Consider the following 27,996-nt stretch of genomic DNA (forward strand, 5'->3'; position numbering starts at 1 on the left):
CCTAGCTCTGGGTGCTATTGTTTTACCCACCATATTCCTTTTGAATCACTTGCATATTTCACTTCTGAGTTTCAGCTTTGAAACTTGTAGTCAAAAGAGGAAAGTGCGTTTTCCTTAACGCTCCTGTAAAGCTGTCTCTAGAAATCATCAGGGGAGTAGCAAAGCCCAAGTTTCAGTTTTTCTTTTTGTTCTGGCACATATCGCCTGCAAGGACGTGGATGTGCCTGTGAGCTTTTCACAGAATCACAGAAAGGCTGAAGTGCAAGGGCACCTCAGGAGGTCATATGGACCAAGCCCCAACCTCAAGCAGGGCCACCTAAAGCCAGTTACCTCAGACCATCTCAGGATGGCTTTTGAGTATCTGCAAGTGTGGAGACACAACAACCTCTTTGTGAAATCTGTGCCTGTGCTCAGTCACCCTGACAGTGAAAAAGTGTCATATTAGGCTGCACATTACCTGCGACTGAGCACCACTGGAAAGGGCTTGGCCCTGTCTTCACTGCACCTTCTCTTCATCTGTTTCTATATATTGATGAGATCTCCACTGAGTCTTCTCTACTCCAGGGTGAACAGTCCCAGCTCTGTCAGCCTTTCCTGTGTAAGAGGTGCTCCAGTCTGTTAACACTTTCTTGGCCTTCACTGGCCTCTCTCCTGTATGCCCAAGTCTCTCTTGCACTGGAGAGTGAAGAAGTGGAGCCAGAAGTCCACGTGTGACCTCAGCAGTGCTGAGTAGATGGCAAGGATGACCCCCTCGACCTGCTGGCAATACTTTGTCTAATGCATCTCAGCATATCATTAGTCTTCCTTGGCAGCTAGAGCACATTGCTGGCTCATGGTCCAGTTGTTGTCCACTAGAACGATGGGTCCTTGTTTAAGAAGGTGATTTGGACCTGAGGAGCCCCCAGCCTGCCCTGGTGCGTGGGGCTGTTCCTCCCCAGGTGCAGGACTTTGCTCTCGCCCTTGTTGAAGTGCAGGAGGTTCCTGTCGAGGTCCTGTGGATGGCAGCAGAGCCCTGGGTGCGTGTCGGTCCCCGCGGGCAGGGGAAGGGAGCGAGGCCGGGGCGGGCTGGGGGTGCGGGGCACGGGGAGGGTCCTGCGAGGGGACGGTGCGCGCCGACGGCCCGTCCCTGGCACTGGGGCCGGCCCCGGCTGCGCCCGGCCGAGGCGCCGACCCCCTTGCGCGGGGATGGGCGGGGAGACAAGGCGGGAGAGCGGCGGAGCCGAGCTGGGAGCCGAGGGCCGGGAGCCTTCATCTGCCGGGGCGCCGCGCTCCTCCTCTGCCGCCGCCCCTGCCCCGCGTCCCTCCCCGCACCGCCCCTTCTCCTGCCCGAAGGGGCCGCGGCAGCGGGGGGCCGGGCCGGGCCGGGCCGGGCCGGGCGGGCGTGTTGGGGGCGGGCAGAGGCGTCGTGGCCGCCCCGGAGGGCCCGATCCGGCGGGGCGGGCAGGAGCGGGCCCGGGCGCGGCTCCGCTCGGCTCGTCTGCGGCTCCCGCCGGGCCCTTGTGCCCCGGCCGGCCCCGGCGCGGCGGGGCACGATGGCGCCCGGGCTGGGGCCGTGGCTCCTGGCCTTGTCCTTGGCCGCGGGGCCGGCAGGTGAGAGCCGGGCGGGGAGGGCAGCGAGGCCGGGGCTGGGCCCGGGGCCGGGGCTGCCCGCGGGCGGCCCTGCCCGTGCCGGGGCCCCGGGGCTGCGGCTGCTCCCCCGCTCCCGGGGCAGAGGCAGAGGCGGAGGCGGAGGAAGGCTGTCGGGGCGCCGGCCGCAGTGTCGGCAGCGGGCGCGGCTGAGCCCCGAGGAGGGCAGGCGGGCACTGTGCCGGGCGCGGGGCTCGGCCGGGACACAGCGGGGTGGCGGCTGTCGCTGTGCCGGGGCGGGGGGCGCCGGGGCGGCGGGGGAACGTGCCGGGGCCGTGGGCGCGCCCTGCCCGGCTGCCCGCGCTCTCCGTCCGCAGGGCTGTGGGCGCAGCTGAGGCTGGCGGAGGACGGCGGAGGGCTGCGAGCGCCCGGGGACTCCGTGCTCCTCTCCTGCCGGGGATCTGGCTTCGACTTCGGGAATTACGACGTCCTGTGGTACCGTCAGGCACCCGGAGGCAGTCTGCAGTGGGTGTCCTACATCGGCGGAGGCTGGAATTCTGCAAAGAAGTACGGGTCAGCAGTGGAGGGTCGAGCCACAGCATCCCGGGACAATTCCCGGTCCGAGTCATCTCTGTCCCTGCGTGCCCTGCACCCCCGGGACTCTGCCCGCTACTTCTGTGCAGTTCACACGGAGACAGGAAATCCAGTGGAGCATTAACACAAACCTCCCAAGGTCCCTCCTCTGGCATCAGAGCTGGAAAGGAGGCTATTTCCACAGTTGTTCAGGTTCATTCCCAGAGAGATGTGTAGTTACAGCTTATAGTTTTCAAAAGTTTGATTCTTACAGGGATATTTTATTTCATTCTGTCCGCTACTGCTCTACCCCTTCTGCTTGCCATCTTCCCATCTGTCATGAAAACCCTCTCAGGGTTAACTTGGTCCAGCCATGAGTTTTGCTCCCTGAGGAGTGAGCAGATGAAACATGGGAAGTACAGAGGGTCACTTGGGAGGCACGTTGTGAGAATGGAGAATTCTGTGCTTCTGGCCCAGATCTGAGCCTCTAACAGCATCAAGAGCTTGTGAGCATGTGTGTTTGCAACGGCTGGATCCCAGAGATCACAAGCAGAAGCCCAGGGAAGTGGTGCAGTAGTTGAAGCAATTGTTGACTTTACATTCCTGGTTCATCCTTGTCTCTGGGGTTGCAGGTGCCCTTTCTCAGGTGCAGACAGAGGCCTCAGGGCCCACGGTGGGAAAGGTCTCAGAGTCTCTCACACTTACCTGCCACATCTCTGGTGTATCCATCGCTGATAGCAGCTATGCTTGGGACTGGATTCGTCAGACTCCTGGCAGAGACCTGCAGCATTTGGCCTTGCAGTATCCTTTCACGGGACTCCAGCACATTGCTTCATCCTTCCAGACCAGAGTCACCAGCTCTGCAGACCCCTCCAGGAACCAGCTCTCCCTGGAAGTGCTCTCGCCATCAGCTGCAGACACGGCCACCTATTTCTGCAGCAGCAGAGAGCTGGAAAAGGGCCCAGTGTTTGAAACACAGGCAGGGCCAGGGCAGAACTGGAAGGAGGGGGGTTAAATCCAGCCATATCTTTTGTGGTTGGCTGCCAGAAGGCTTCTCAAGACTAGTCTGGGCTGGCTTTTCCTAGAAACAGTTGCAGAGGTACTGCAGAAGCAGCAGCAGTCTCTCACAAGCACACAAAAAACTCCTGTAACTAGGCTGTTAACCCTCTTCCTTCCTTCTCAGTGTCTCCCACAGGCAGAAAGTGTCAGGGAAAGAGGATTTTTTAAGAAAAACCACAGTGAGCATTAAGGAACTAAAATTTGAACATGGAAAAGAAGAGTTGAATTGAGTTTTGAAATTTCATGTTGTTCAGGGAGCCCCAGAGTGGTGCAACAGCAGGAGCTGGGCTGCAGAGCATCTTTTCCCCTTGACACGATGAATAGTCTCTTCGTTGTGTTGTTAGTGCTGGCTCTATGTGCAGATACGCTCATGTGTGTACACTGAGAGCCAGCATGGATTTCTGCGAGGAATCCCACCAAGGAAAACACGGAGGGTGTCCTGCACCAGAACAACACTGCAGCCCTCCATGCGCTTGGGGCCGTAGGGAACTTTTTAGGTCTTTCCATGCTGGGACAGCTGCAAGTGTTGCAGTGCATCTTAGGTCACAGAATCACAGAATCACAGAATGTTAGGAATTGGAAGGGACCTCAAAGGATCGTCTAGTCTAATCCCCTTGCCGGAGCAGAACCACCTAGATCAGATCACACAAGAACGCGTCCAGGTGGGTTTTGAACATCTCCAGAGAAGGAGACTCGACAACCTCTCTGGGCAGCCTGTTCCAGTGTTCTGTTACCCTTACTGGTAAGAAGTTCTTCCTCATGTTTAAGTGGAACCTTCTATGTTCCAGCTTATATCCATTTCCCCTTGTCCTATCATTGGATGCCGCTGAGAAGAGCTTGGCTCTGTCTTCATGACAGGTCCCGCAGGCCCTGCACCCCCTGCTTCTTTTCCTGGTTTCAAGCCTCCAGTTTCAATGGATTCCTCTACCAATTTCAACTGATTTCCTTTCCCACCTTTGTCCTGGGTTCCCTCCCAAAGAGACTGTTGGAGCAGCCATGAAAAGAGAGGGGAGGGAAAGGATTGAGTCTGTAGAGGGGCAGCATAGAGCGGGCAGTGCTCCCCAAACGCAGGTACGCATCGTGACAGTGACACTGTGTCAGGACTCAGTAGGTGTCCCATCCTGTGGTTGTAGGAGGAGCTCCGGGTTCCTGGTGAGTAGGATGAGCACGGAGAAGGGAGTGTCGGAGCTCTGCTGAGCAGCCCCAACAGCCTGGTCCGTGCTGAGTCCTGTGCACAGGAGTTTTGGGGGACGAGCTGAGGACTTGAGGCTGCAGTTCTGCCCCAGGCCTTCTGCACTGAGGACAACCCAGATCTCTACTGCCCAGAGATCTTAAAGTCCTTTGCTGCTTGGGGGGAGGGTCTGCAGGCCATTGCCAAGGAAGAAGCAGGGTGAGAAGTGTCAGCATGAGGGAATGTGTGGAGCAGTAGAGTGCTGTGTCATAGTGGAGGGAGCAGAGTTGGGAGCACATTTCCCTGTCCAAGCAGAGCTGGGCTCCAGTAGCAGCAGCTCAGCAGCACCAAGGCACAGGAGGCCCCTGGAAGGACAACCTGCCACCCCCAGGGCCAGCTCCAAAGTCCCAGCAGCACCCTACAGTCCTTCCTCAGAGGAAGGTCGGGGATGGCTCTGGAGCAACACGTCACCCTTTGCCCACCAAAGGTTTTCCTGCCAAGCGAGCACTCTGTTATTGCTCCCTGCAGGGTGAGAGACACCCGGAGTGTGTGACACCAACAGCTTCAGCTGCTTCTGCTCCTCCAGCCCCTGCCTCTCGCCTTCACTGCTGTCATTGGCCGAGGGGGTGACTAGGAGGGACAAGGACTGACTGCAGTGACAGAGGCACAGACTGGCAAGATGTGGGCAGAGCTGTTCTGCAGGCAGAGAGAAGCTGGAGAGAGGCGAGACAGAGCGGGCTTGGCCATGTGGGCTGCCACGTGCGTGGGCTTGTTGCCCATCGTAGGTAAGTGAAAGGAAGGGGTGATGCCTCCCAGAACTGAGAATGCCCTTGTGCTCTGCACAGCTCTGTGGAGCTGTGCTGACCTCTTGCAGCCTGACCTGCCGCTCACCTCTCCCTCTCCTCCCACCCCTGCAGAGCACAGTGGGAACAGCTTCCTCCTCTTCTACCTGTGCGTTAGACACCTCTGTCCAGCCTGCCTCCTCTGCAGGGCCTAATGCTCTGCCTCCTCTGCCTCATCTTGAGGCCTCATGCTTTGCACTTGGACTGGCATTCTGCTCACAGGGCACTGCAACCCATCTCGCAACGACCAGGTTGAGGATGGCAGCATAAGGCCAAACCCCTCCTGCCTGAGGGAGGTCCTTGTCTCTCTTGTGTATTCATTGAGAGCAGTTTCTGGGACTGGAGAGTGGGTTCCTCACCATCCCATCTTGGCAAAGACAAAGGGATTTGATTTTGTACCCTCTGGTACAAAACCTTCCTGCTTCGAATAGAAAAATCAGAAAAGATTCCTTGTCTGACAGGGTAAATGAGGGAGGGGAAACGTGCTTTTATCAGCTCTATTCCTCTGCCCGTATTTTCAGCTGTGTTCCAAGCGAATTATTTAATCCTCCCAGTAGTCTATTGACATTGCAATGCCCCCATGAACGATGCTCTGACCTTTGATGAATCATGGAGTCGTAGAATGATGTGGGTTGGAAGGGACCTCAAAGATCATCTAGTTCAAACGGCACTGCCACAGGCAGGGACACCCTCCACTACACCACGTTGTTCAAAGCCTCATCCAACCTGGCCTTGAACACTTCCAGGGATGGGGCACCTACAACTTTTCTGGGCAACCTGATCCAATGCCTCACCACCCTCTGAGTGAAAAATTTCTTCCTTATATCCAATCAAAATCTGCCCTTTTTCATTTTAAATACATTGCCCCTTGTCCTATCACTACACGCCTTTGTAAAAAGTCCCTCTCCAGCTTTCTTGCAGGCCCCTTCACATACTGGAAGGGTGCAATAAGATCACCCCAGAGCCTTCTCTTATCCAGGCTGAACAGCCCCAACTCTCTCAGCCTGTCTTCATAGCAAAGGTGCTCCAGCCCTCAGATCATTTTTCTGACCCTCCTCTGGACCCACTCCAGCAGCTTCATGTCCTTCTTGTGTTGGGGTCCCCAGAGCTGAACGCAATACTTGAGGTGGGATCTCACAAGAGCAGAATCACCTCCCTCAACCTGCTGGCCACGCTTCTTTTCATAGATTCATAGATTTCTAGGTTGGAAAAGACCTTAGAGATCATCGAGTCCAACCGTCCCTAATCCCCATTAAACCATATCCCTAAGTAGATCATCCACCCTATTCTTAAACACATCCAGGGATGGGGACTCAACCACCTCCCTGGGCAGCCTATTCCAGTGGCTGACAACCCTTTCAGAGAAGAAATACATCCTAACATCCAACCTGAATCTCCCCTGACTGAGCTTATACCCATTTCCTCTTGTCCTATCACCCATCACTAATGTAAAGAGCCCTTCCCCCAGCTCCCCACCATCCCTTCTCAAGCATTTGTAGGCTGTAATCAGGTCTCTCCTCAGCCTCCTCTTCTCCAGGCTAAACAGCCCCAACTCCCTCAGCCGCTCCTCATAAGTTTTATTTTCCAGCCCCTTGACCAGTTTAGTCGCCCTTCTCTGGACCCGCTCCAGGAGCTCAATATCTCTCTTAAAGCGAGGGGCCCAAAACTGGGCACAATATTCCAGGTGTGGCCTCACCAGTGCCGAGTACAGGGGCAGGATCACTTCCCTGTTCCTGCTGGTCACACTATTCTTGATACATGCCAGTATCCCATTGGCCTCTTTGGCCACCTGGGCACACTGCTGGCTCATATCAAGCTGGTAGTCAACCAACACCCCCAGGTCCTTCTCCACCAGGCAGCTCTCCAGCCACTCTTCCCCGAGCCTGTAGCAATGCTTGGGGTTTTTATACCCCAAGTGAAGGACTCTGCACTTGGCCTTATTAAAGCTCATGCCATTGGCCTCAGCCCAACGATCCAGCCTGTTCAAATCCCTCTGAAGGGCCTCCCTACCCTCGAGCAGATCGACACAGCCTCCCAGCTTGGTGTCGTCCGCAAACTTACTGAGGGTACATTCCATCCCCTCATCCAGGTCATTGATAAAGATGTTAAACAGAACTGGACCCAGCACTTAGCCCTGGGGAACCCCACTGGTGACCGGCCTCCAGCCGGATTTAGCCCCATTTACCACCACTCTTTGGGCCCGGCCATCCAGCCAGTTTTTAACCCAAAGGAGGGTGTGCCTATCCAGGCCAGCAGTTATCAGTTTCTCAACTAGAACACTATAAGAGACTGTATCAAAGGCTTTACTGAGGTCAAGGAAATCTGCATCCACAGCCCTTCCCACGTCAACCAGGCGGGTCACCCTGTCATAGAAGGTGATCAGGTTTGATTGGCAAGACCTGCCTTTCATAAACCCATGTTGACTGGGCCTGATCACCCGGTTAACCTGTATGTGCTCATTAATAGCACTCAAGATAACCTGTTCCATGACTTTGCCTGTCACTGAGGTCAGACTGACAGGTCTGTAGTTCCCCGGATCCTCCTTCCGCCCTTTTTTGTAAAGGGGGGTAACATCCGCCAGCCTCCAGTCCAGCGGAACTTCCCCAGTGAGCCAAGACTGCCCAAAGATAATGGACAGGGGTTTGGCAATGACATCCGCCAGCTCTCTCAGGGCTCTCGGGTGGATACCATCAGGCCCCATAGACTTGTGGGCATCCAGCCGAAGGAGCAGATCCTTGACCCGTTCCTCTTGGATCACAGGAGCTTCGATTTGCTCTCTCTCCCTGCACTCAGACACCGAAGGCCAGCTCACCTGGGAACTGCTGACCTTATTATTAAAGACTGAGGCAAAGAAGGCATTAAGGACCTCAGCCTTGTCCTCATCCCTAGTGACTAACGTACCCCCTGTGTCCAGTAGGGGCTGGAGGTGATCTTTAGCCCTCCTTTTGTTATTAATGTATTTAGAAGGACTTTTTGTTGTCCTTTACGGAGCAGGCTAGTCTAAGTTCCAGTTGGGCTTTTGCCCCCCTGATTATCTCCCTACATGCCCTAACTTCCTCCCTGTATTGATTCCTGGACGCCTGCCCATTTTTCCAAGACTTATAAACTTCCCTTTTTCTTCTGAGATGTTCCCAAATCTCCTTTGTCATCCAAGCTGGTTTTCTACCCCGGCGGCTCGATTTCCGGCACACAGGGACAGCTCGCTCCTGTGCCTCCAGAATTTCCTTTTTGAGTAGTAATCATCCCTCCTGCACCCCCTTTCCCTTGAGAGCTGTCTCCCATTGGACTTTATTAACCAGATTTCTAAACAGCCCAAAGTCAGCTCTGCCAAAGTCCAGCTTGGCCGTTTTAGTGCTCCCTCTCCTAACTTCCCCTAGAATTGAGAATTCTATTATCTCATGGTCACTATGCCCCAGGTGTCCTCCAACCTTCACATCTCCCACAAGACCTTCTCTGTTCACAAACAGCAGGTCTAGGGGAGCACCTTCTCTAGTCGGTTCACTGACCAGTTGTGATAGGAAGTTGTCCTCCACTCTCTGCAGGAATCGCCTAGACTGTTTCCTGACTGCCATGTTATACTTCCAACAGACATCAGGTAGGTTAAAGTCACCCATAAGGACACGGGCTGGTGAGCGCGAGACTTCGCTCAGTTGTTTAAAGAATAGTTCATCAGCCTCGCCGTCCTGATAGGGTGGCCTGTAGCAGATGCCCACTACAATATCCGCCTTCATAGGCTCCCCTTTGATTTTCACCCACAGACACTCCACCAAGTCGTCCCCAACATTTATCTCTAAGCAGTTTAGACCTTCCCTTACATAAAGGGCAACCCCGCCACCTCTCCTACCTCTCCTATCCCTCCTGAAGAGCTTGTAGCCATCCATGGTAGCGCTCCAATTACACGAGTCATCCCACCATGTTTCAGTGATGGCGACTATGTCATAGTTTCCCCGGATAACAAGGTCTTCCAGTTCCTCTTGTATATTGCCCATACTGCGTGCGTTCGTATAGAAGCACTTAAGTTGGGCTCTCGACCCCACCGCACCCCTAGGGGGGGAAGCTTTATTTCCTGAGCCGTTATTTTTGGGATTTTCTTTTACCTCTGGGCAACTTGTGTGTTGCCCCTGACTACACAAATCACCCCCTACTATCACTGAGGCGGCAGGCTGAAGGTACCTGCCTACACTCCGCTCGTCAGACACTGGAGGGCCGTCCTCGGCTGTTATTCCTCCAAGTCTGGCAATGCCCCCCATCCCCTTCACATCTAGTTTAAAGCCCTATTGACAATCCCAGCTAGTTCTGCAGCAAGAAGCCTTTTCCCCCATGGAGACAATCCCGCCCCATCCCTGGATAGAAGGTCTGGCATTAAGGTCAGCCCGTGGTTAAAGAACCCTTGGTTGTGTTCCTCACACCACTTATGTAGCCAATTATTTAAATCCTCAATCTTTGTTTTCCATCCCATGTCATGTCCCGAAGTTGGTATGATAGAAGAGAATATTACTTGGGCCCCCGATCCCTTCAACATTCTTCCCAAAACCCTGAGATCCCTCTTAATAGTCCGGATGTTTCTTTTCCTAAAGTCATCCATACCAACTTGGAAAATGAGAAGGGGATAGTAACCCGTGGGCCTGACTCTAGACGGGAGTTTTTTATCACATCCCTAATTGTTGCCCCAGGAAGGGAGCAGACCTCCCTATGTAAAGGGTCAGGTCTACAAATCTGGGCCTCCACACCCCTCAAAAGGGAGTCTCCTAAAACAATCACCCACCTTTTCTTCTTAACTGAGGATGTCTTAATGATATGTGTGGTCCTTGGGAAGGATACTAGCATGTGTGTATCGTCATCCAGCCCAGGATACAATTTGCTTTCTGCGCTGCCAGTGCACATTGCCAGCTCATGTTGAGCTTCTCATCCACCAGCACTCCCAAGTCCTTTTCCTCAGGGCTGCTCTCAATCCATTCTCTGCTCAGCCTGTACTTGTGCATGGGATTGCCCCGACCCACGTGCAGGACCTTGCACTTGGCCTTGTTGAACTTCATGAGGTTCTCATAGGCCCACCTCTCCAGCCTGTCATGGTCCCTCTGGATGGCATCCCTTCCCTCCAGCGTGTCCACAACACCACACAGCTTGGTGTCATCTGCAAACTTGCTGAGGGTGCACTTGACCCCACTGTCCATGTCACTGACAAAGATGTTAAATAGTACTGGCCCCAATACTGACCCCTGAGGAACACCACTCGTCACAGGCCTCCACTTGGACATTGAACCATTGACCACAACTCTTTGAGTGCGACCATCCAGCCAATTCCTTATCCACCGAGTGGTCCAATTAATTAATTATTTTTTTTAATATGGAAATGCAGAACTCAGTTCTATGTAGATACTTCATATTGTTCAGAGAGTTTCAGAGTAATGTTGCAGCAGCATATAACAATAGTCAATTAAATGTATCTGAGAAGACAGTGACGCTGCACCAGGAACTGTGCTGCTGAGATAATTTTTCCCAGGATTCGATGAAAAATTTATTCTCCACTCTCCTAGCTTTGGCTCCATGTGAATAAACACACATGTTCTTATTCTGAGAACTGACCGTTCATTTCTTTATTTGGAAGTGAAGATTTTCATGGAAGTGTATTTGCATATGTCTCCATATGCAAACGTATGCATACGCATGTGTGCATGCACACATTGCCCTAGGCTTCCTGTACAAAAGCTACAGGTACGTGTGAGGTCAGTTATCCCCAAACTTTGCCCCGATTACCACAGAAGGCCCTATGGAACAATTGCTGCAGTGGATTAATCTAAAAGCCGTTCAACATAGTAGACTACCTGTCAGGCCAATGCCAGATGTCTTGCAAAACCTATAAATACAAAGCAAATGCTACTTTATCTCTTCTGTTACCACCCTCCTTTCTTGTAGGTGTTAGTGGCTCGGGAACTTCCCCAGCAGATATTATAGATCTCTTTTTAAATGACTGCTTTTAGCTGTCCTCTCCGTAGTGAAAGTTGTGACTTACTGTTTGGTGTTAAATATCTAGTTTCCTAAGATCGCCTATAGTGTCTCCAGGGAATTCATGACCAGTAATATTTCCGTTTTGGAAGAAAGGTTGAATGGGATGGTTCTGTCTACAGAAGAACATAATGCCCACTGCATCCTTTAAAAGAAAAGTCATCTTCTTGACAGATGTACCCCAGAACCAGCTTTTCTTGCTAATAAAAGCCATGGACACAGCCTCTTATAAATGTGGGATGAAATCAAGTGAAAGTGTTGGGAGCTAGACTCAGAGTGAGACATTCCCCCACAAAAGGAAATTGTGTTAAAATATAAATGGAGGGTTTTGGGACATCAAGAAGAATTACACTGGAAGGGCCAGGATTGTTTCTTTGGGAAAAAAACAGGGCAGACCTTTCAGCAAGGGGTGAAGGAATTCGACCAGCCATGCATGCACAGACCACCTGCTAGTTCTCCTCCAAAAAGTATCTTCATCTGCTTAGGACACTTTTCTAGAGGAAAGAGGGATGACTTCTTTTCTCATTTCCTCTGAAGCAGAACGCAGGGAGAGGTCTTCAGCATCACTTCGTGGAACACATATAGTCTAAAACATTCTTCTAACACATCACTGACAGTATTGGAGCGCCTCCTGCAATTTTTTGGAGAGGGTGCACCAGGACAGAGAAAGAAAAAACAAAGGCAGAACTCAGCTTTTAAGTTGAACAAATTCAAACGTGGCTTTTGGGAGGCTGTGAAGACAGGTGTGTTTCTGTGGCCACTCAAATGGAAAAAGGCTGTTTAACTGCATCTGAGATCTCGGTGACAAGCAGGGTGCGGTGTCACTGCTCTGGGAAGATTTGGCAGCAAGCGAAGGGTGTGGGAAAGGCACCTGTAAGTACCCAGGTTTGTCACAGGAGGTATTTTGAGCTCGTCCTCATTGTCCTCTCGACAGTTCAAGAGATTGAAAGTATCACATCAGCCAACTCAACAATTGTCCTGGAGGAGTGAGGCAATAGGAGGAGAAAACAAATCGACACTAAAAAGGGAAAAGCAGATGAACATGCCCATGTTAATGATGGAAAATATAGCAGTACTGGTATTAAAAACAGTGATTAAAAATGAGAAATACACCTTTGTACTTGGCAACAACAATCATGCAAATAAATATATTGAGTAATACAGCGTGGAACCATGCAGATTTGTGACCAGGATGAAATAATGCTAGTTCTTTTTTGTGTCTTAGAACTGGATTTGAGGATTCAGAAACAGTTCCACAATTCTAGGTAACCTTAATCAAAATCATTAAAGTAAGATAAAAATAAAACTAAATGCCAACTTTAATCAACCATAACTAGATGTTTCCCACTGTCAAGCTCAGCTAAAGGCATATATAAATAAATCAAAAGTCCAAAGCATAGCCAACTCAGTGATCAAATAATCAAGTTCACAAGATTGAAGAAACTGAGAAAAAAAGGGTGCATATAGTCAGGAAAAAACTCCAAAGACCCTTAATGTTTTAAATGTCACTCAAACAAGAAATATTAAAAATCAAATACCTGAGTAAATCATAGAATCATAGAATCATAGAATCATAGAATCATAGAATGGTTAGGGCTGGAAGGGACCTTCAAAGGTCATCTAGTCCAACCCCCCTGCAAGGAACAGGGATATCTCCAACTAGATCAGGTTGCTCAGGGCCTCGTCCAACCTGGCCTTGAATGTCTCCAGGGATGGAGCATCCACCACCTCTCTGGGCAACCTGTTCCAGTGTTCTACCACTCTCATGGTAAAAAATTTTTTCCTAATATCCAATCTGAATCTACCTCCCTCTATTTTAAAACCATTACCCCTTGTCCTATCACAACAGGCCCTCCTGAACAGCCTCTCCCCATCTTTCTTGTAGGCCCCCTTGAGGTACTGGAAGACCGCTATAAGGTCACCCCGGAGCCTCCTCTTCTCCAGGCTGAACAGCCCCAACTCTTTCAGCCTGTCCTCATAGGAAAGGTGCTCCAGCCCTCTTATCATCTTCGTGGCCCTCCTCTGGACCCTCTCCAGCTGGTCCATGTCCTTCTTCTGTTGGGGGCTCCAGAACTGGATGCAGTACTCCAGGTGAGGTCTCACGAGGGCAGAGTAGAGGGGGAGAATCACCTCTCTCGACCTGCTGGCCACGCTCCTCTTGATGCAGCCCAGGACGCGATTGGCCTTCTGGGCCGCAAGAGCACATTGCCGGCTCATATTGAGCTTCTCGTCCACCAGTACTCCCAAGTCCTTCTCCTCAGGGCTGCTCTCGATCCATTCTCCGCCCAGTCTGTATTTGTGCCTGGGATTGCCACGACCGGGATGTAGGACCTTGCACTTGGCCTGGTTGAACTTCATGAGGTTGGCACGGGCCCACCTCTCCAGTCTGTCGAGGTCCCTCTGGATGGCATCCCTCCCTTCCAGCGTGTCGACGACACCACACAGCTTGGTGTCATCAGCGAACTTACTGAGGGTGCACTCCATGCCACTGTCCACATCACCGACAAAGATGTTGAAGAGGGCCGGGCCCAACACGGACCCCTGAGGGACGCCACTCATGACCGATCTCCACTTGGACGTCGAGCCGTTGACCACTACTCTCTGAGTGCGGCCATTGAGCCAATTCCTTATCCACCGAGTGGTCCATCCATCAAACCCATGCCTCTCTAGTTTAGAGAGAAGAATGTCGTGCGGGACAGTGTCAAAAGCTTTGCACAAGTCCAGGTAGATGTTATCCATTGGTCGACCCTTGTCCACCGATGCTGTCACTCCATCATAAAAGGCCACCAAGTTGGTCAGGCACGATCTGCCTTTGATGAAGCCATGTTGGCTGTCACCCACCACCTCCTTGCTCTCCATGTGCCTTAGCATGGTTCCCAGGAGAATCTGCTCCATGACCTTGCCAGGCACAGAGGTGAGGCTGACCGGCCTGTAGTTGCCCGGGTCCTCCTTGTTCCCCTTTTTAAAAATGGGGGTTATGTTCCCTCTCTTCCAGTCATCGGGGACCTCACCAGACCGCCACGACTCCTCAAATACAATGGCCAGTGGCTTGGCAACTTCATCCGCCAGTTCCTTCAGGACCCGCAGATGGATCTCATCAGGTCCCATGGACTTGTGCACCTTCAAGTTCCTCAGATGTTCCCGAACCTGCTCTTCAAGTACAGTGGGCGGTGGTTCATCCTCACAGTCCCTGCTAGCTCTTTCCACAGCTTGGGTGGTAAGACAAGAGGCTTTATCAGTGAAGACTGAGGCAAAAAAGTCATTGAGTACCTCAGCCTTCTCTATGTCCCGGGTAACCAGAGCACCAGTATCCTTCCAGAGGGGGCCTACATTCTCCTTGGACTTCCTTTTGTCCCCTACATACCTATAGAAGCATTTCTTATTGCTTTTTATATCCCTTGCCAAATTCAGTTCCTTCAGGGCTTTAGCCTTCCTCACCTGATCCCTAGTCACTCGTACAGCTTCTCTGTATTCCTCCCAGGCTATCTGTCTCCGCTTCCACCCTCTATAGGCTATCCTCTTCATTTTCAGTTGGTCCAGGAGCTCCTTGCTCATCCACGCGGGCTTCCTGGTCTTTTTGCCTGACTTGTTCTTCATCGGGATGCACCTCTGCTGAGCTTGGAGGAGGTGCTCCTTGAATGTGGACCAACTTTCCTGGGCCCCTCGTCCCTCCAGGGCTGCCTTTAGCACATAAAGGCAAATAGAGTCCATTAAACCACCATCAGCTAGACCAAAATAACTTTCGAACAATTAATAAACATGAACTGATTTTTTATTTGGCACACAAATAGGCTTTGAGAACATAAATACCTGAAGGTCCAGAAAGAGTTGGGAAACATAGAATGAAACTAAATTGAAAATGAGTAAGACTGGGGCAGCTGATCCCCAGATATTCTTTAAAATGTTTCACCCTGACTCTCTTGATGTTTGTTAAAAGACAAACCAGTAACTGGATCCTTTAAGTGAGAACAGCTCTAACAACTCAAAAGAAACAGTATTCCTTTTGATTAATATGGACAACATTTCAGTAAGAAATTAATACTACCCTAACTACCAAAAAATCTCACAATTCTGATAATGTCTTTTCAGTGTCTAGCAACCTCTCTGGAACAGTGTTAAATTGTTCAGATGTGTTGAGGAAGAGGAAAACAAAATCCATCTGTTCAAAGGACTTGAAAGAGGAGACATCACCTGGCACTGAAAAAAGTAAATGTTTTTGTAGAACTGTCTACCACTGTGTCAACTACGTACCACAGTGATTGAAAAAGGCTGAACCACTGCACACAAACTGTCTCACTCACTGACTTCTCTTGAAAGTGTAAACATGGTGCCTTACGTAGTCTCTTTTTTTTCTCAGACAACTGTATGCACATACCCAAATTTGATTCCCAGAGTGACTCAGACAGCAGAAAGACCATTCTATGCAAAACCAGTTTACCCAAGATTCAACGTCAAATCTTGGATCTTGCATGTCATTTTAGACATCTGATTGTCAGCTCAAGTTGAGCAAGTGAGGATTAACCTACTATATTTAGATGTTTCTGTTTAAGCTTAGCATTATGTTCTCTTGCCTCGGAGCACAGAAGAGGTAAGATTTGTTCATAGTTTTTTGATAAGAACAAAGATCCTTTAAATTTCATATTCAACAGTGGCCAGAAGCAGATGCATGAATAGAAACAGGAGACTAGAAAGGATATTTCCCATTAGTAATCTCCCAGCTGCTAGACATCAGAACAAGGATCTTGAATCACATATAGTTCTTTGTATTTATCATTTATGACTTTATTAATAGAATCATAGAATCATAGAATGGTTTGGGTTGGAAGGGACCTCAAAGATCATCCAGTTCCAACCCCCCTGCCATGGGCAGGGACACCCTCCACTACATCAGGTTGCTTAAAGCCTCATCCAACCTGGCCTTGAGCACGTCCAGGGATGGGGCAGCCACAACTCCCCTGGACAACCTGTTCCAGTGCCTCACCATTAGAAGGAAGAATTTCTTCCTTAGATCTCATCTAAACTTCCCCTCTTTCAGTTTAAAGCCATTGCCTCTTGTCCTATCACTACATGCCCTTGTCAAAAGTCCCTCTCCAGCTTTCCTGTAGGCCCCCTTTAGGTACTGGAAGGCTGCTAGAAGGTCTCCCCGGGGCCTTCTCTTCTCCAGGCTGAAAAACCCCAACTCTCTCAGCTTGTCTTCATAGGAGAAGTACTCCAGCCCTTGGATCATCTTCATGGCCCTCCTGTGGACTCACTCCAACAGCTTCATGTCCTTCTTTTGTTGGGGGCCCCACAGCTGAAAGCAGTACTGCAGGAGGGGTCTCACTAGAGCAGAGCAGAGGAACAGAATCACCATCCTGGACCTGCTGGCCACGCTCCTTTTTATGCAGCCCAGGATACGGTTGGCTTTCTGGGCTGCAAGTGCACATTGCCGGCTCATGTTGAGCTTCTCATCAACCAAGAACCCGAAGTCCTTTTCCTCAGGGCTGCTCTCAATCCATTCTTCTCCCAGCCTGTACTTGTGCTTGGGATTTCTCTGACCCATGTGCAGAACCTTGCCCACCTCTCCAGCCTGTCAAGGTCCCTCTGGATGGCATCTCTTCCCTCCAGCGTGTCCATCACACCAGACAGCTTGGTGTCATCAGCCAACTTGATGAGGGTGCACTCTATCTCACTGTCCATGTTGCAAGCAAAGATGTTAAACAGCACTGGTCCATATACTGACCCCTGAGGAACGCCACTTGTCACTGATCTCCATTTGTACCATTCGGGAGACCCTTGTTCATCATTTTGGCCTTCTGACACCCTTGCTCTACTAACTGCTTTGTTAAGATTAACTCTTCTTGAGCTTGAAGGAGCTAATCTCTGACAATCACACAGATCTCCTAGACCCCTTCTCTGTCCAGGACTGTAAACCCTAGGATCTTCCAAGCAGATCCCTGAAGAGCCCAGATTCTTCTCTCCTGATGTCCAGGGCTCTGGTGCTGCTTTTTGCATTGCTCTCTGTTCTCTGCATCCTGAGCTCGAACACTGCATGATCACTGCAGCCAAGGCTGCCCCTCACTTTCATAGCCACTGCCAATTCTTCCTCATTTGCAAGTAGGAGGTCCATCTCATCAGTCACTTGTGTCAGGAAGTTTTTATCAGTACACTCCAGAAAATTGCTTGGTTGCTTGTGCCCTGTTGTGCTGTCAAACATCCTACCAATAAATGTTTGACTTGGTTGAAGTCCCCCATGAAGACCACGGCCAGTAAACTTGAGATTTCTTCTAGTTGTCTGAAGAAGACCTTGTCTACTTCTTCTTCCTAATCAGATGATCTGTAGTAGTCACCAACCACAGTGTCACCCATGCTGATCTGCCCTCTAATCCTGACCCATATGCTATCAGCTGGCTCATTGTCCATCCCAAAGCAGAGCTCCATGCATCCCAGCTACTCCCTCATAGGGCAATCCCCTCTCCTCGCCTTCCCAGACTATCTTTCCTGATTAGCCTAGCTTCATCCACTATGATACTTCTGCAAGCTACCCCACCATATCTCCATGATCCCACAGGTCTGCAACCAGGCTGTGGAGCTAAAACTGGGCCATAGTGGAGAGAAAGAGAGGAATGCCGGCAATGTTCTCTAAGCTGCACTTCACCATGTATTTCAGTTCTTGGGTCCCGTGAGCCATCCCACCACATTTCTATGTTGTCAATAAGATCACAGCCCTGCAACTACTAGCAGAGCTCTCATTTCTCTTGGTTGTTCCCCATGCTGCACGTGTTTGTGCACAGGCACTTTAAAGAGGCACCCAGACATGCTAATTTCCCAGAAACTGCATGAGGGCTTTCTTTTTCCCCATAGATATGTCCTTATTCTTGTACACACACTTGAAGTGCACCCCTCTCAGCCCTTTTTTTTTATTATTATGAAGTCTGTTCTCTTCAAATGTCTCCTCCTATGTTCTGTACCAACACTTCCCACCACTTTCTCACTTGATTATTGGTCATTCTCTTCCTCCTCAGTTCTTCCTAGTCTAAAGACCTTCTTATCAGTTTGACTGGCCTGCTGGCAAAGATGTTTTTGTTTCATTTAGTCAAGTGGATCCCATCTCTTTCAAACAGTCTCAATCCTCAAATAGGGCCCCATGGTCATAGAAACCAAGTCCCTTTTGCCAATGCCAGTTGTGCAACCAACTGTTAATCAGCAGGCTCCGTCCACTCCTCCTTCTGACGACCTTCCCCTTCACCAGCAGGATCAGAGAGAAACCCACCTGGACCCACATGTCCTTGACCATCACCCCCAGAGTCTGCTTGCTACTTCCCAGGACTTCCCTGGCAGTGTCATTAATATCCACATGGAAGAGCAGCAGGGAGTGATAGTCTGTAGGTGTAAGAACTTTTGCAAGAACTTTTGCAAGTCTTTTGTAAGAACTTTTGTAAGAACTCTTACAAGTCTTTTAACAATGTCCCCAGTCCAAGTCCGTGGCAAGGATTAAACTTCCCTAGGTGACAGGTCCAACTGTCAGATGGGGCTTCTGTTCCTGGCAGCAGGGAGCCTTCTATTACTAACATTTATCACTTTTTCTGGTGCTCCTGCCTGGCTGATGGTCAGTGGGTTCAGCCACCTCATTTGGCAGAGCTCCCAGTAACTCATTCTCAACAGAATCTATTCTGTAGTTGCAAATCTTCAGGTGAATCAAGAACCTTCCTTTTGGTGCTGGAAGTCACAAACTCACAGCCTTTGTCTTCATGGGAACCTCCATTTCCCATCCTGATGAGCACAGGCTCAACCTGCCTCTCCTTTGTTAGAAAAGGGAGGAGTGGGCTCCTGAAGCTGCAGAGTCTCAGGGACTGAGTCCATCTCTTGCTATTAAGGTCCAGATAGTGCTAATGATGCCGAAATTGATCATCATGAAGGATTTGATCAATCTGCAACAACTCCTTGGCTCTTTGATAGCCACTTCTATGTGATCAGTGTCTCTGCCTAACAAAGAACAATTGTTTTATCTATTTTCTCATCTTATTTGAAACAGCATAAAGACTTTCTAAGGCACCAAATGACCCCCGGGCATCAATTCTAAGAGCTCACATGAGGCACATTCCTCGTGCTCCTGAGCACTGAAATCAAATTCAAGGTGTAAAAGTAGACAGCTTCCTGCAGCCCAGGAGAATTTTCATCAATGCTTTGAGATAGCACTGAAAGTATTGTTTTTTTCCCCTACTTTCTATCCATCTTAACTCCGTGAGACTTTTCAAAGGTGTTGTGTAATCCCCAAGTTTTCACTTATAATTCAATCTTTTTGGTATTATTTTAGACTCTTCTTTGAAAGACATATTTCTTGTTGTGGTAGGTTGGGTCAGAAACCACTCAAGAAGTCACGTGACTGCCTGCATAATCCAAAATCCTGTGTAGTGAAAAAGGAGGAAGAGACAGTTTTTGTAATTAAATATATCACTGTGGTTCGGGGACTGGACTACCACAATGATATAAACAACATAGGGCCCTGTACAAAAACCCAAAGAAGGAGAAAAGGCAATATATTTTGGGGAAGAAAGGAGATGGCTGACTGAAATTATTTAACTCCTAATTATTGTTTTTGCCTTTCCAGTTTTGGAAGAAAATGTGGCTCTGAATACCCTCATGGGGTTTCACACATGGATAATTAGCACAAATATCTGGCTTTTCATCTCCTGTTTTTACAACACTTTTGAATACCATGAGAAAAAAGTTATTTATTGTAGTAAGTGTTAGCAGTGTGAGATAAGCTTATATTTGGAAGTGGGACCACTCTCACAGTTGAACCAAGTAAGTGCCACTATTTTATTTCTAAAAATTATGTTAAATTTAAGGTGGGGGAGGACAAAGGAATATAATGTTTTAAGTTCACTGTAAAAATTTTCTGCTGCAATAATCCCTAGAGTGCATTCTGTCTGGCCAGGGTTTCAAGCTGGATCCTCAGCTTATATCTGCTTAGGAAGGCTTTACAGGAACAACTGGGTTACTTCTGTATATCACCATTACTCCACGATACCCAAACACCTGGTGTGCACTACTTACATTTAACATGTTAAAATTTATTCCCGGTCTGGATAGCACTCTGGTCCAAATTTGCTGTGACATATCCTATCCTCCAGTGGATTGTCCCTGCCTCATTTTAAGCAGGAACGCACAGCTCAATGGAGAGCTGACAGTGGAGAGAAGTTTTGAGACAGATCTTTAGATCTCTGGTATGAGAAGTTAGTTTTTGATGCTGGCACCACACTCGTAGTGTAATCAGTGATGTCTCCACTGGCATGGAGATAGACGAGGAAGAAAGTTAAATATCATTGGGCTTAATTTTCACAACTGCCTCATACCAAGACCACTTAGAATGAATGAAAATTGGCTACTAAGTTGCCTGGGCTTTGAAAACGCAGATGTAGTGAGTAGGGATTACAACAAGCCTTAGTTCTTCCTATCTTTATTTGGGATTTCACGACGTACAAAAAAGGTGAATGTCACCCTAAGCTTTTCTGTGGGAATGTGAATGTTGGGGCAGCAGGGGCGTTTGTTAGGTTGATCTTTGTTATCCAGGTGCAGACCTTAAGACTTGTTTTGGTGCACTCAGAGGTCTGCATGTCTTTAAATTGCTCAAAAAATGTCCTATGTAATTTTACATACTTAAAACATCCTGCTCTCACTCCAGAAGGGCATGAGGCTCCCTTAGGTGTTGTCTAATATCTGTCCAGGTCTGTAGAGTATCTTGCGTGGGAATAAATGTCTAATTCCAAAGGGACAAAGGAATACAAAGTTACCATTCTGAAGAAAGATCTGTTCTTTCCAACCAGCAAATCCTCAGTTATAAATGTAGGACCAGAAGAAGCCTCCAGATTTCATTATTTTAACATAAGTCTACATTGATTTGAAGATTATATTGTTCAAAAAAAAAAAAAAAAAGAGGTAAAATATCCCATAGAGAATAGTAGAATTCAGCAAGCAAAAACAGCCAACAAAACACTAAGAGCTGCCAGATGGAAGATTGAGCCATGTATGGTCATTTCTGACATTTGCAGAAATGGTGATATGTTACTCTTGTTTCTCACATAAAGAGTTTTCTTTTTGAAAAAAAAACTTTAGTGTGTTGATTCTTCTGCTGGCAAGAAAAGATTTGTTTCTCATCAGCTGAAGGTAGCATGTGGCTCATTGACTGCCGCAAGGTATTCTTGGTTTAAGGAAACTTTTACAGCACATTACTCAAATTTCTAAAAGATCTTCACTGAGTTTTCCACAACTTGGATTAGAGAACAATTAATTTCACACAAAAAAATATAGTTATTAGCCTTTTCTTCTCCTCTACCCTGAAATACTTTAAATCATTCTTCTCTTTTTTTCCTGCCTGTCTATTTTTTCTGGCATCCTGATGAAAAATTACATGAAACTTCAGTTGAGTGAAGTTTTCATGCTGTTCTGTGCTTTCTCTTCTTCTAGCCAAGGATAGGATGACATTTTCAAAGCTGCACAAAGACTAGGATTATGTTTGACAGTAAAAGACAACAGACCTTAAGTATAGAAGTCATTCAGTGTCTGTTGAAAAACTTAGTAAGTTGAAGCCAAAATTTCCAGAATCTGAGCATCCTGACCCTTTTGTTGTTAAATTTTGATTTCTTTGGGAGATAATAATAAGCATTTTCAGATGCTAAGAACAGACATACTTTATGACCTGAATTTTTTGAGAATCCTCAAAACCGAAATGACATAGAAAAACAGTAGTCACTATAGGATATTCAAGGTGTATTCTCTTGAAGGCTCAGTTAAGGACAGATAAGGGTTTCATTTTGTTTCATTTTTGTTTATCCTAGATAAAACTTTCGTCAAGAATACTCAGACTCATAACATTATGGAATATCCAGCTCTTCCCATGACTTTGTAAGATTAAAGGGGAAAAGAAGTACAACTTTTTGTGCTAATAAAATGCCACTGCAGAATATAATACACAAATTCTTCCCAAAACCAAGCAGTGGTAGGAATTCATGGCTCTATTTTCAGGTAAAGCACAATAGTGGAACTTAGTTGGGGATTCTGCGGTCCAATAAAGAAATAATTCTGCTTCATTAACTACAATTGCAGTGTAAAATCTTACACAATGAGTTGTGCTAGAGAAGCAGCTTGCTAGTATACTGGCTGTTTGGAAACACTGGAGATCAGAAAACATGAAAAGTGTTTAAAGATCTTCTCAGATAATGAAAAATGCACAAGACTAACAGGCTCTGACAAAACCATGTTACAGCACCTGGAAAGGAAGTGTGTGCAGGAGGAATAACAAAATGAGCCTTTTTTGATTTACATGTTTAACTGTGTGTTACTGCTGCTCTTGTTTTCGGGAAGGGGACTCAACTGACTGTGGAGCCAAGTAAGTTTTCTTTATGCATTAACCTTTTCGGAGTTGTTATATTTTGGATTTTCACTTTTTTTCTTTTCTTCCTCCTAAAATTCAGGCAGCCACTCTCTCGTGCTTTAAAGTCACTAATCAGACCTTAGGCTTTCTATGTATCATATTTTTGCATGCAATAAAGCAATTTAAGTATAAATTCCATGCTAATCCCACTTCTCAGGAGTTGCCAAGGAATTTGGGTTCCACAAGGGCAAGTCCTGCCTGCTATCATGCTTAGTTTCTTTGAGAACTAACATCTACCCACTTATTCAGGCATCTTAATAAGCTTCTCATAGTAATTGTTAGGTTTTAAAGTCAAGCTTGGACAGTCTAAAGGGAAATAAAGTTTCTGCGGAGGTTGACATTTAAGTTCCTAAGACTTTATAATCTGTTGGGGTTAGAAAGAGCACTGAGAGGAGAGAAGGATGATGTGCAAAACCATTAAATGAAATCATATGCAACATTTCTGTACTAGCTTAACTTTACTAAATTGTTCAGAGTTTGAGTTAAACTTAATAGGTCCAATGAAGTCAATGAATGTTTGATTCCTGTTTGGTATCTGTTTGCTGTAAGTGTTGACAAGCATGGACTTGTGCCTGGTTTGTTAGTAGAGCCAACCCATGAAGTTATGGCAGAGTAACTTCTTGGCTTTCACCTCAGTTCCTCATTATTGGGGTATGGGTGGTGGGCAAGAGAGTAAAATCAGAGCCGCTTGATCAAACCTTAAAATATATCCTTTGATGAAAAAAATGCTAAACTTGAGGGGTCTCTGGACCACACTGCAACACATATGCCATGCAAGATTCAAAGCCTAATGCACCTCTCTAGCAAAGATACCCATCAGGATGCTCCTGTCAAATTGGACATGTAAATCTGTTTTGATATGTCTGATAGCCTTTCATATGATAAGCCCTTTTTGGCAAGGAAGTATGGTAGATGATTCCCTTCAGTTTTGTATCTTTATTATAATTCCTGTTGCTAACCTTATCCTAACATTGGTGTAGAGTCATCCTAGTTTCTCCACCTGTGACTGAGGGCAAAGATATTTTATTTTTTAAAAAATCATGGTATCATAATGATTTGTTGGCTACTAAATTTTGAGACCAACTGTTTCCTTAAAATACATCCCCTTCAAGTTTAAGCAATAAGTGTCTACCTTATAGTTGAAATTCAGGCTTTTTCAGTTGTCATGCCTTTGTCATTCATGTATGTTGCTTGGAATTGGGAATTTAACTCTAAAATTCTTTCAAAACTGAAAAAATACATCTAAAAGTTTCAGAGTAACTCTGCTGAAAGATGCATGAGAGAGCAAGGATCTCAAATCCTGCAAAAACTCATCAGCATCTTTTAGGTTTTTTCAAAACTCCAGTTATAGAGCATGTTTTTCATGCCTTGATGTTTGTTGGTATCTTAACACTAAAGGACTACCACTGAAGGTTATTACACTAATCTAAGGAAAATGGTTAAGATTCGTCCATGGACATCAAGTTCATAGGTCTCAGGGTGTTCTTCCACTCAAATCAGTTTATTATACAAAACCTGCCCTTGGAGCTGTGGGACTAACAGTATGGCACAGCACATGGATGAGAAAGGTCTTACTTTTTGGGATAGGCAAAAGAATTTTTGTTGAATCAAGTACCATCTCTATTGTCTTTCCATTGGCTCCAGACTGGGTTGGAATGTCTTACACCATGTGCAATATCTAGTGGAGAAAATCTCCTTTACAATCAAAAGTTCTTGACCTTATCAGAAACTCCTGGAGAAGTGGAGATACACAATTCACACACTTGTGATGGCTTCTGTCTTACTTTCCCATCTTAGAGACAAAAATCCTTCTTGTATCTGAGCATTTGTTATTGAAAAGATCAACTTTGTCCCCCACTCCAGAGGCAGTACTGAATTTCTGCAAGCAATGTTATTCGTTGGAGTAACCTTGCACAATAGCAAAGCACCAAACTGACTTCTCTTTGCCCTACCACTCTTGCTATGATTAGACCTTTTAACCACATCAAAAGACGACTTAGGGGAAGGGAGGGAGAGTAAAGGAAAAACAGTTATTCCCTCATATCTCATAAATATGCAAGACAGTCCTTTATAGAAGTGTTATTCTTAGGAATTAAATTGTTGAGAAAGCACAATAATTTGACTCTTGGAGTGGGATTCAAAAAAGTTCCCTTCTAATTTGCAGATCTCTTCCTTATAAAATAAATAACTCACATATAAACAGGAGCTTTGGAAAAAAAGAAGCTTAGAATCCTGTGGAATTGAAGCTCCTATAAAAAAAATACTGTCATACATCCTTTCTGTCTTTGATCTGATTGTTTGGAAGCAGCACAAGAAATAATGACAAAAAAAAAAAAGGAGTTAGTAATTGATAATGCTAGCAATTAGTCACAACTGGAATATATATGAACTTCAGGTGAGTTAGCTCTCAGGTAAACCTGCAATAAAATCAAATCATGCCCGAACAATGCTTTTTTTTTACAGACAATCAACCCAGTTCTATCCCAGAGGTCATGGCGATGAAATCACAGAAACTGGAAGAAGATGGCAGCATTGGGAAAGCAGCTTGTTTGGCAAGGAAATTCTATACAAAGGACTTCAGCTTGGAGGTGTCCTCTGATGAAGTCATATATGAACAGAGTACACCCATTTTGACATCAGATGGGTTGTACAATGCTATTAAGGTGGTCAGTGTGACAAAAGACGCAGAGGTGACCTGCAAGGCCAAATTCGACGGCAGAGCTATTGCAGCCAACACAACATTGCCAGGTATGATTTTGTGCTACAGCTGCAACTTATTTCTGAAGGCAGCCTCTTCCAGTGCTTGCTATTTCTCCCACTAGTAAGCATTGCTCTGGATAACCAGAAATGGGAAAGATGGCTAGTACTTCAGCTTAAAGATATTCATGTGGTATATAAAAGATATTCGTCTGGTACTTCATCTTCAGAGCTTTAAGATATTTAAAAGCATCTAGAATAAATGGATCTAGCTGTTGAACAACTTGGAGTTACTTTTTTTTGGGGGGGGGGGGCGGGGAAATAAAGACACAATATTTTCTTTAAAATGTACATTTACTAATGACTAAATACTTCCCCACATAGCACCAAACCTCCTAGAACAAAGCCTGAAATAGCCTTTCTGAAAACAACAAAAAATTAAAATGTGCGGTTTCTTTTCCTACACCACTTTTTATATTTAGGGGATTGTTTTTGTCAGCATGAAGCTCATTTAAAAAGTAAAATCAAAACAACTCAGTAATTCTTCTGTTTCCTGCAATTGCATGGAGAAATTTTCTCCTCAAATTAATGTTAGAATTAGTGACTGGTCATCTGACCCTCAGACCGTACTGCTCACATGTTCCTATCGTAAGGGTCACACGAACATTTTGTTTAATCCTTTTTAAAACTTGTATATAGTTTATAATGCCTTTTCTTTGTCATGCTACAGAAGAGAAGGCTGAAGAACCAGTAACGGGGAAGGTTTGCAACACCACCGACACCTCTGCACAAGGTTAGTTACCTGTACAGATTGTAAAGTTACATTACTATGTTGGAGATAAATGCCTGGAAATGTATTTTCTCAGAAGCAGAGGAATCAGAATCCAACATAGTCATCAAACACCACCTGCTTTTTCGGGTTAGCTAGTTTAGTAACAGTCAAGCAACAGGAAGCAAAATCCAATCTAGACAGACGTCTTCCTCCTCTGATGTTGCCGTGTTTCTCTATCATCTTTTCCTTCGCTGCTGTTTCTTTCCCTGAAACTATTACCTGTGTTTTTTTCCACTTTCTGCCAATATCACAATATCCCAATCTAGACCATGATCTCTCTCATCTTTTCTCTATCACTAAGCAGATACCAAAGTGGAGAAAGCAAACATGCTCTCTGTGGCTGTGTTGGGTTTGAGAGTCCTGCTTGCAAAAAGCATCGCCTTCAATACACTCATGAGTATCAAGTTGTTTCTCTTCTGAGGTAAGGAAGCATACAGCTTGATCTGTAGAAATACTAGAAGCACGTGCCAGGAAAGACTGTCTGCCTTTGTGTACTTCTCTAACCCCACATGCAATGATACCTATTCATCTGCTCCTTTTTCCTTTAAATAACTCTTGTAGGTTTCCAGGGGGAAAAAACAAAACAAAACAAAACAAAATAAAACAAAACAAAAAACCACACCAAACCCCAAAAACAACCCAAAAAAACAACTAAGCCTCATACACACCCTTCCTCCTAGAACACAAAGAAAACAGCCCCTTTCTGTATCCAAAACTCAGTTCTTGGTGGCCAGTCCTCAAATCTTCTTTGCAGCAAACTTGCTTTGCCAGAACAACTCAGATATTACCAGAAGTGCCTAAGAGATATCTCATCGACTATTTCAAGTGGCAGAGCACAAGCCCTGGAGGAAAATCAAGGCAAATAAGGAGTCACAAGCAAGGCTCCTAAAACACAAGCAAGTGAAGTAGTGGGAGGAAAGAAAGAAGGGGGGAGGATTTGTAAATTTAGGTACACTGCGAGACACAAAAGATAGTTCAGCCTAAGTTTTTTGAGTCTACCTCTCTCGATCTAACAGCTATCAAACAGTGAGATGTAGGTTCAAGTGCATTAAATGTAGTTTAAAACACACTTTGCTCTTCCAGGCAGTGGGGAAGCAAGGCGACAGCAATCAAGAACAGCAGGTGGGACCGTGCACCAGCAGCACAACGGATCGAACGGCCAGTGTCAAATCTGCTGACAGCAACTACCCAGAACACAACACAGCACCTTCGCCTTAGGACATTTTATACTGTTGAATCCTGCCTAGCCAGTTTATTTAGTTTTAAGAGCTGTAACTGATTTTGCTATTTCTTTTTCTCTGTGAAGTGAGGAGGATGTATTTTTCCTCCTCACCCTGCTAAGTAGAAATTGATCTCCCCACTGTTCTAGGCTTTGCATAGAAGCATCCAACCTGCTTCAATAGTTTTGAAAAATGCAATCCTCGCTATAGAAACATGACCTTTTTAAAACATCTTTTACAGGCATGTTGCATGTTGCATAGATGCTTTTTATAGCTTTAATGTTTTTTAGATAGTTTTAATAACAATAATTTTCTAGTGTAGATGAGAAGACCTATGTTGGATCTGAAGTGAATCAATTCAACCAGATAATGTTCAACCATAGAAGCATTTCTTTATTAAACCTGTATTTCTTCTGCAAAGTGTATGGCACATGCCTTTTAGGTTACTGTAGTAGCAACCAAAGTAAAGTTTCACTAATCCAAAATGCTGTGGTTTGTTTTGTGCTTTTTTGTCTGAATTCAGGATGAAATCCAACTGTCCTAATGACCAGTGAGATTAGAAATACAGCTTTGACAAATTAGATTTCCTGTAGGCTGAATTTGTTGTTTCTAGA

At 46.6% G+C, this 27,996-nt stretch overlaps 2 protein-coding genes and 1 gene segment (V, D, J or C); all 3 read left to right on the forward strand.

Annotated features, from left to right (window-relative positions):
- LOC147527043 (T cell receptor alpha chain MC.7.G5-like) overlaps positions 1-27,996 on the forward strand; it is a 158,181-nt gene that overhangs the window by 78,075 nt on the left and 52,110 nt on the right. The window lies entirely within an intron of this gene.
- Positions 1-27,996, forward strand: part of LOC147527044 (T-cell receptor alpha chain V region 2B4-like) — a 100,552-nt gene that overhangs the window by 43,763 nt on the left and 28,793 nt on the right.
- LOC147527045 (Ig heavy chain Mem5-like) lies at positions 1,533-27,856 on the forward strand. Its single transcript, XM_086626591.1, has 7 exons — positions 1,533-1,590; positions 1,944-2,267; positions 22,532-22,588; positions 25,097-25,381; positions 26,061-26,123; positions 26,467-26,583; positions 27,246-27,856. The coding sequence occupies exons 1-6, from the start codon at positions 1,533-1,535 to the stop codon at positions 26,580-26,582; spliced, it is 903 nt and encodes a 300-aa protein (XP_086482717.1). The 3' UTR covers position 26,583; positions 27,246-27,856.

The sequence above is a fragment of the Tauraco erythrolophus genome, chromosome 25, assembly GCF_009769465.1.
Source record: "Tauraco erythrolophus isolate bTauEry1 chromosome 25, bTauEry1.pri, whole genome shotgun sequence".
NCBI classification, from domain to species: domain Eukaryota; kingdom Metazoa; phylum Chordata; class Aves; order Musophagiformes; family Musophagidae; genus Tauraco; species Tauraco erythrolophus.

Excerpts from the sequence above, each read along its gene's own strand:
- LOC147527045 (XM_086626591.1), top strand. The coding sequence starts at position 1,533 with ATGGCGCCCGGGCTGGGGCCGTGGCTCCTGGCCTTGTCCTTGGCCGCG. Across the intron at positions 1,591-1,943 it reads CTTGGCCGCGGGGCCGGCAG|GGCTGTGGGCGCAGCTGAGG; the intron begins GTGAGAGCCGGG and ends CTCCGTCCGCAG. Across the intron at positions 22,589-25,096 it reads TCAACTGACTGTGGAGCCAA|ACAATCAACCCAGTTCTATC; the intron begins GTAAGTTTTCTT and ends TTTTTTTTACAG.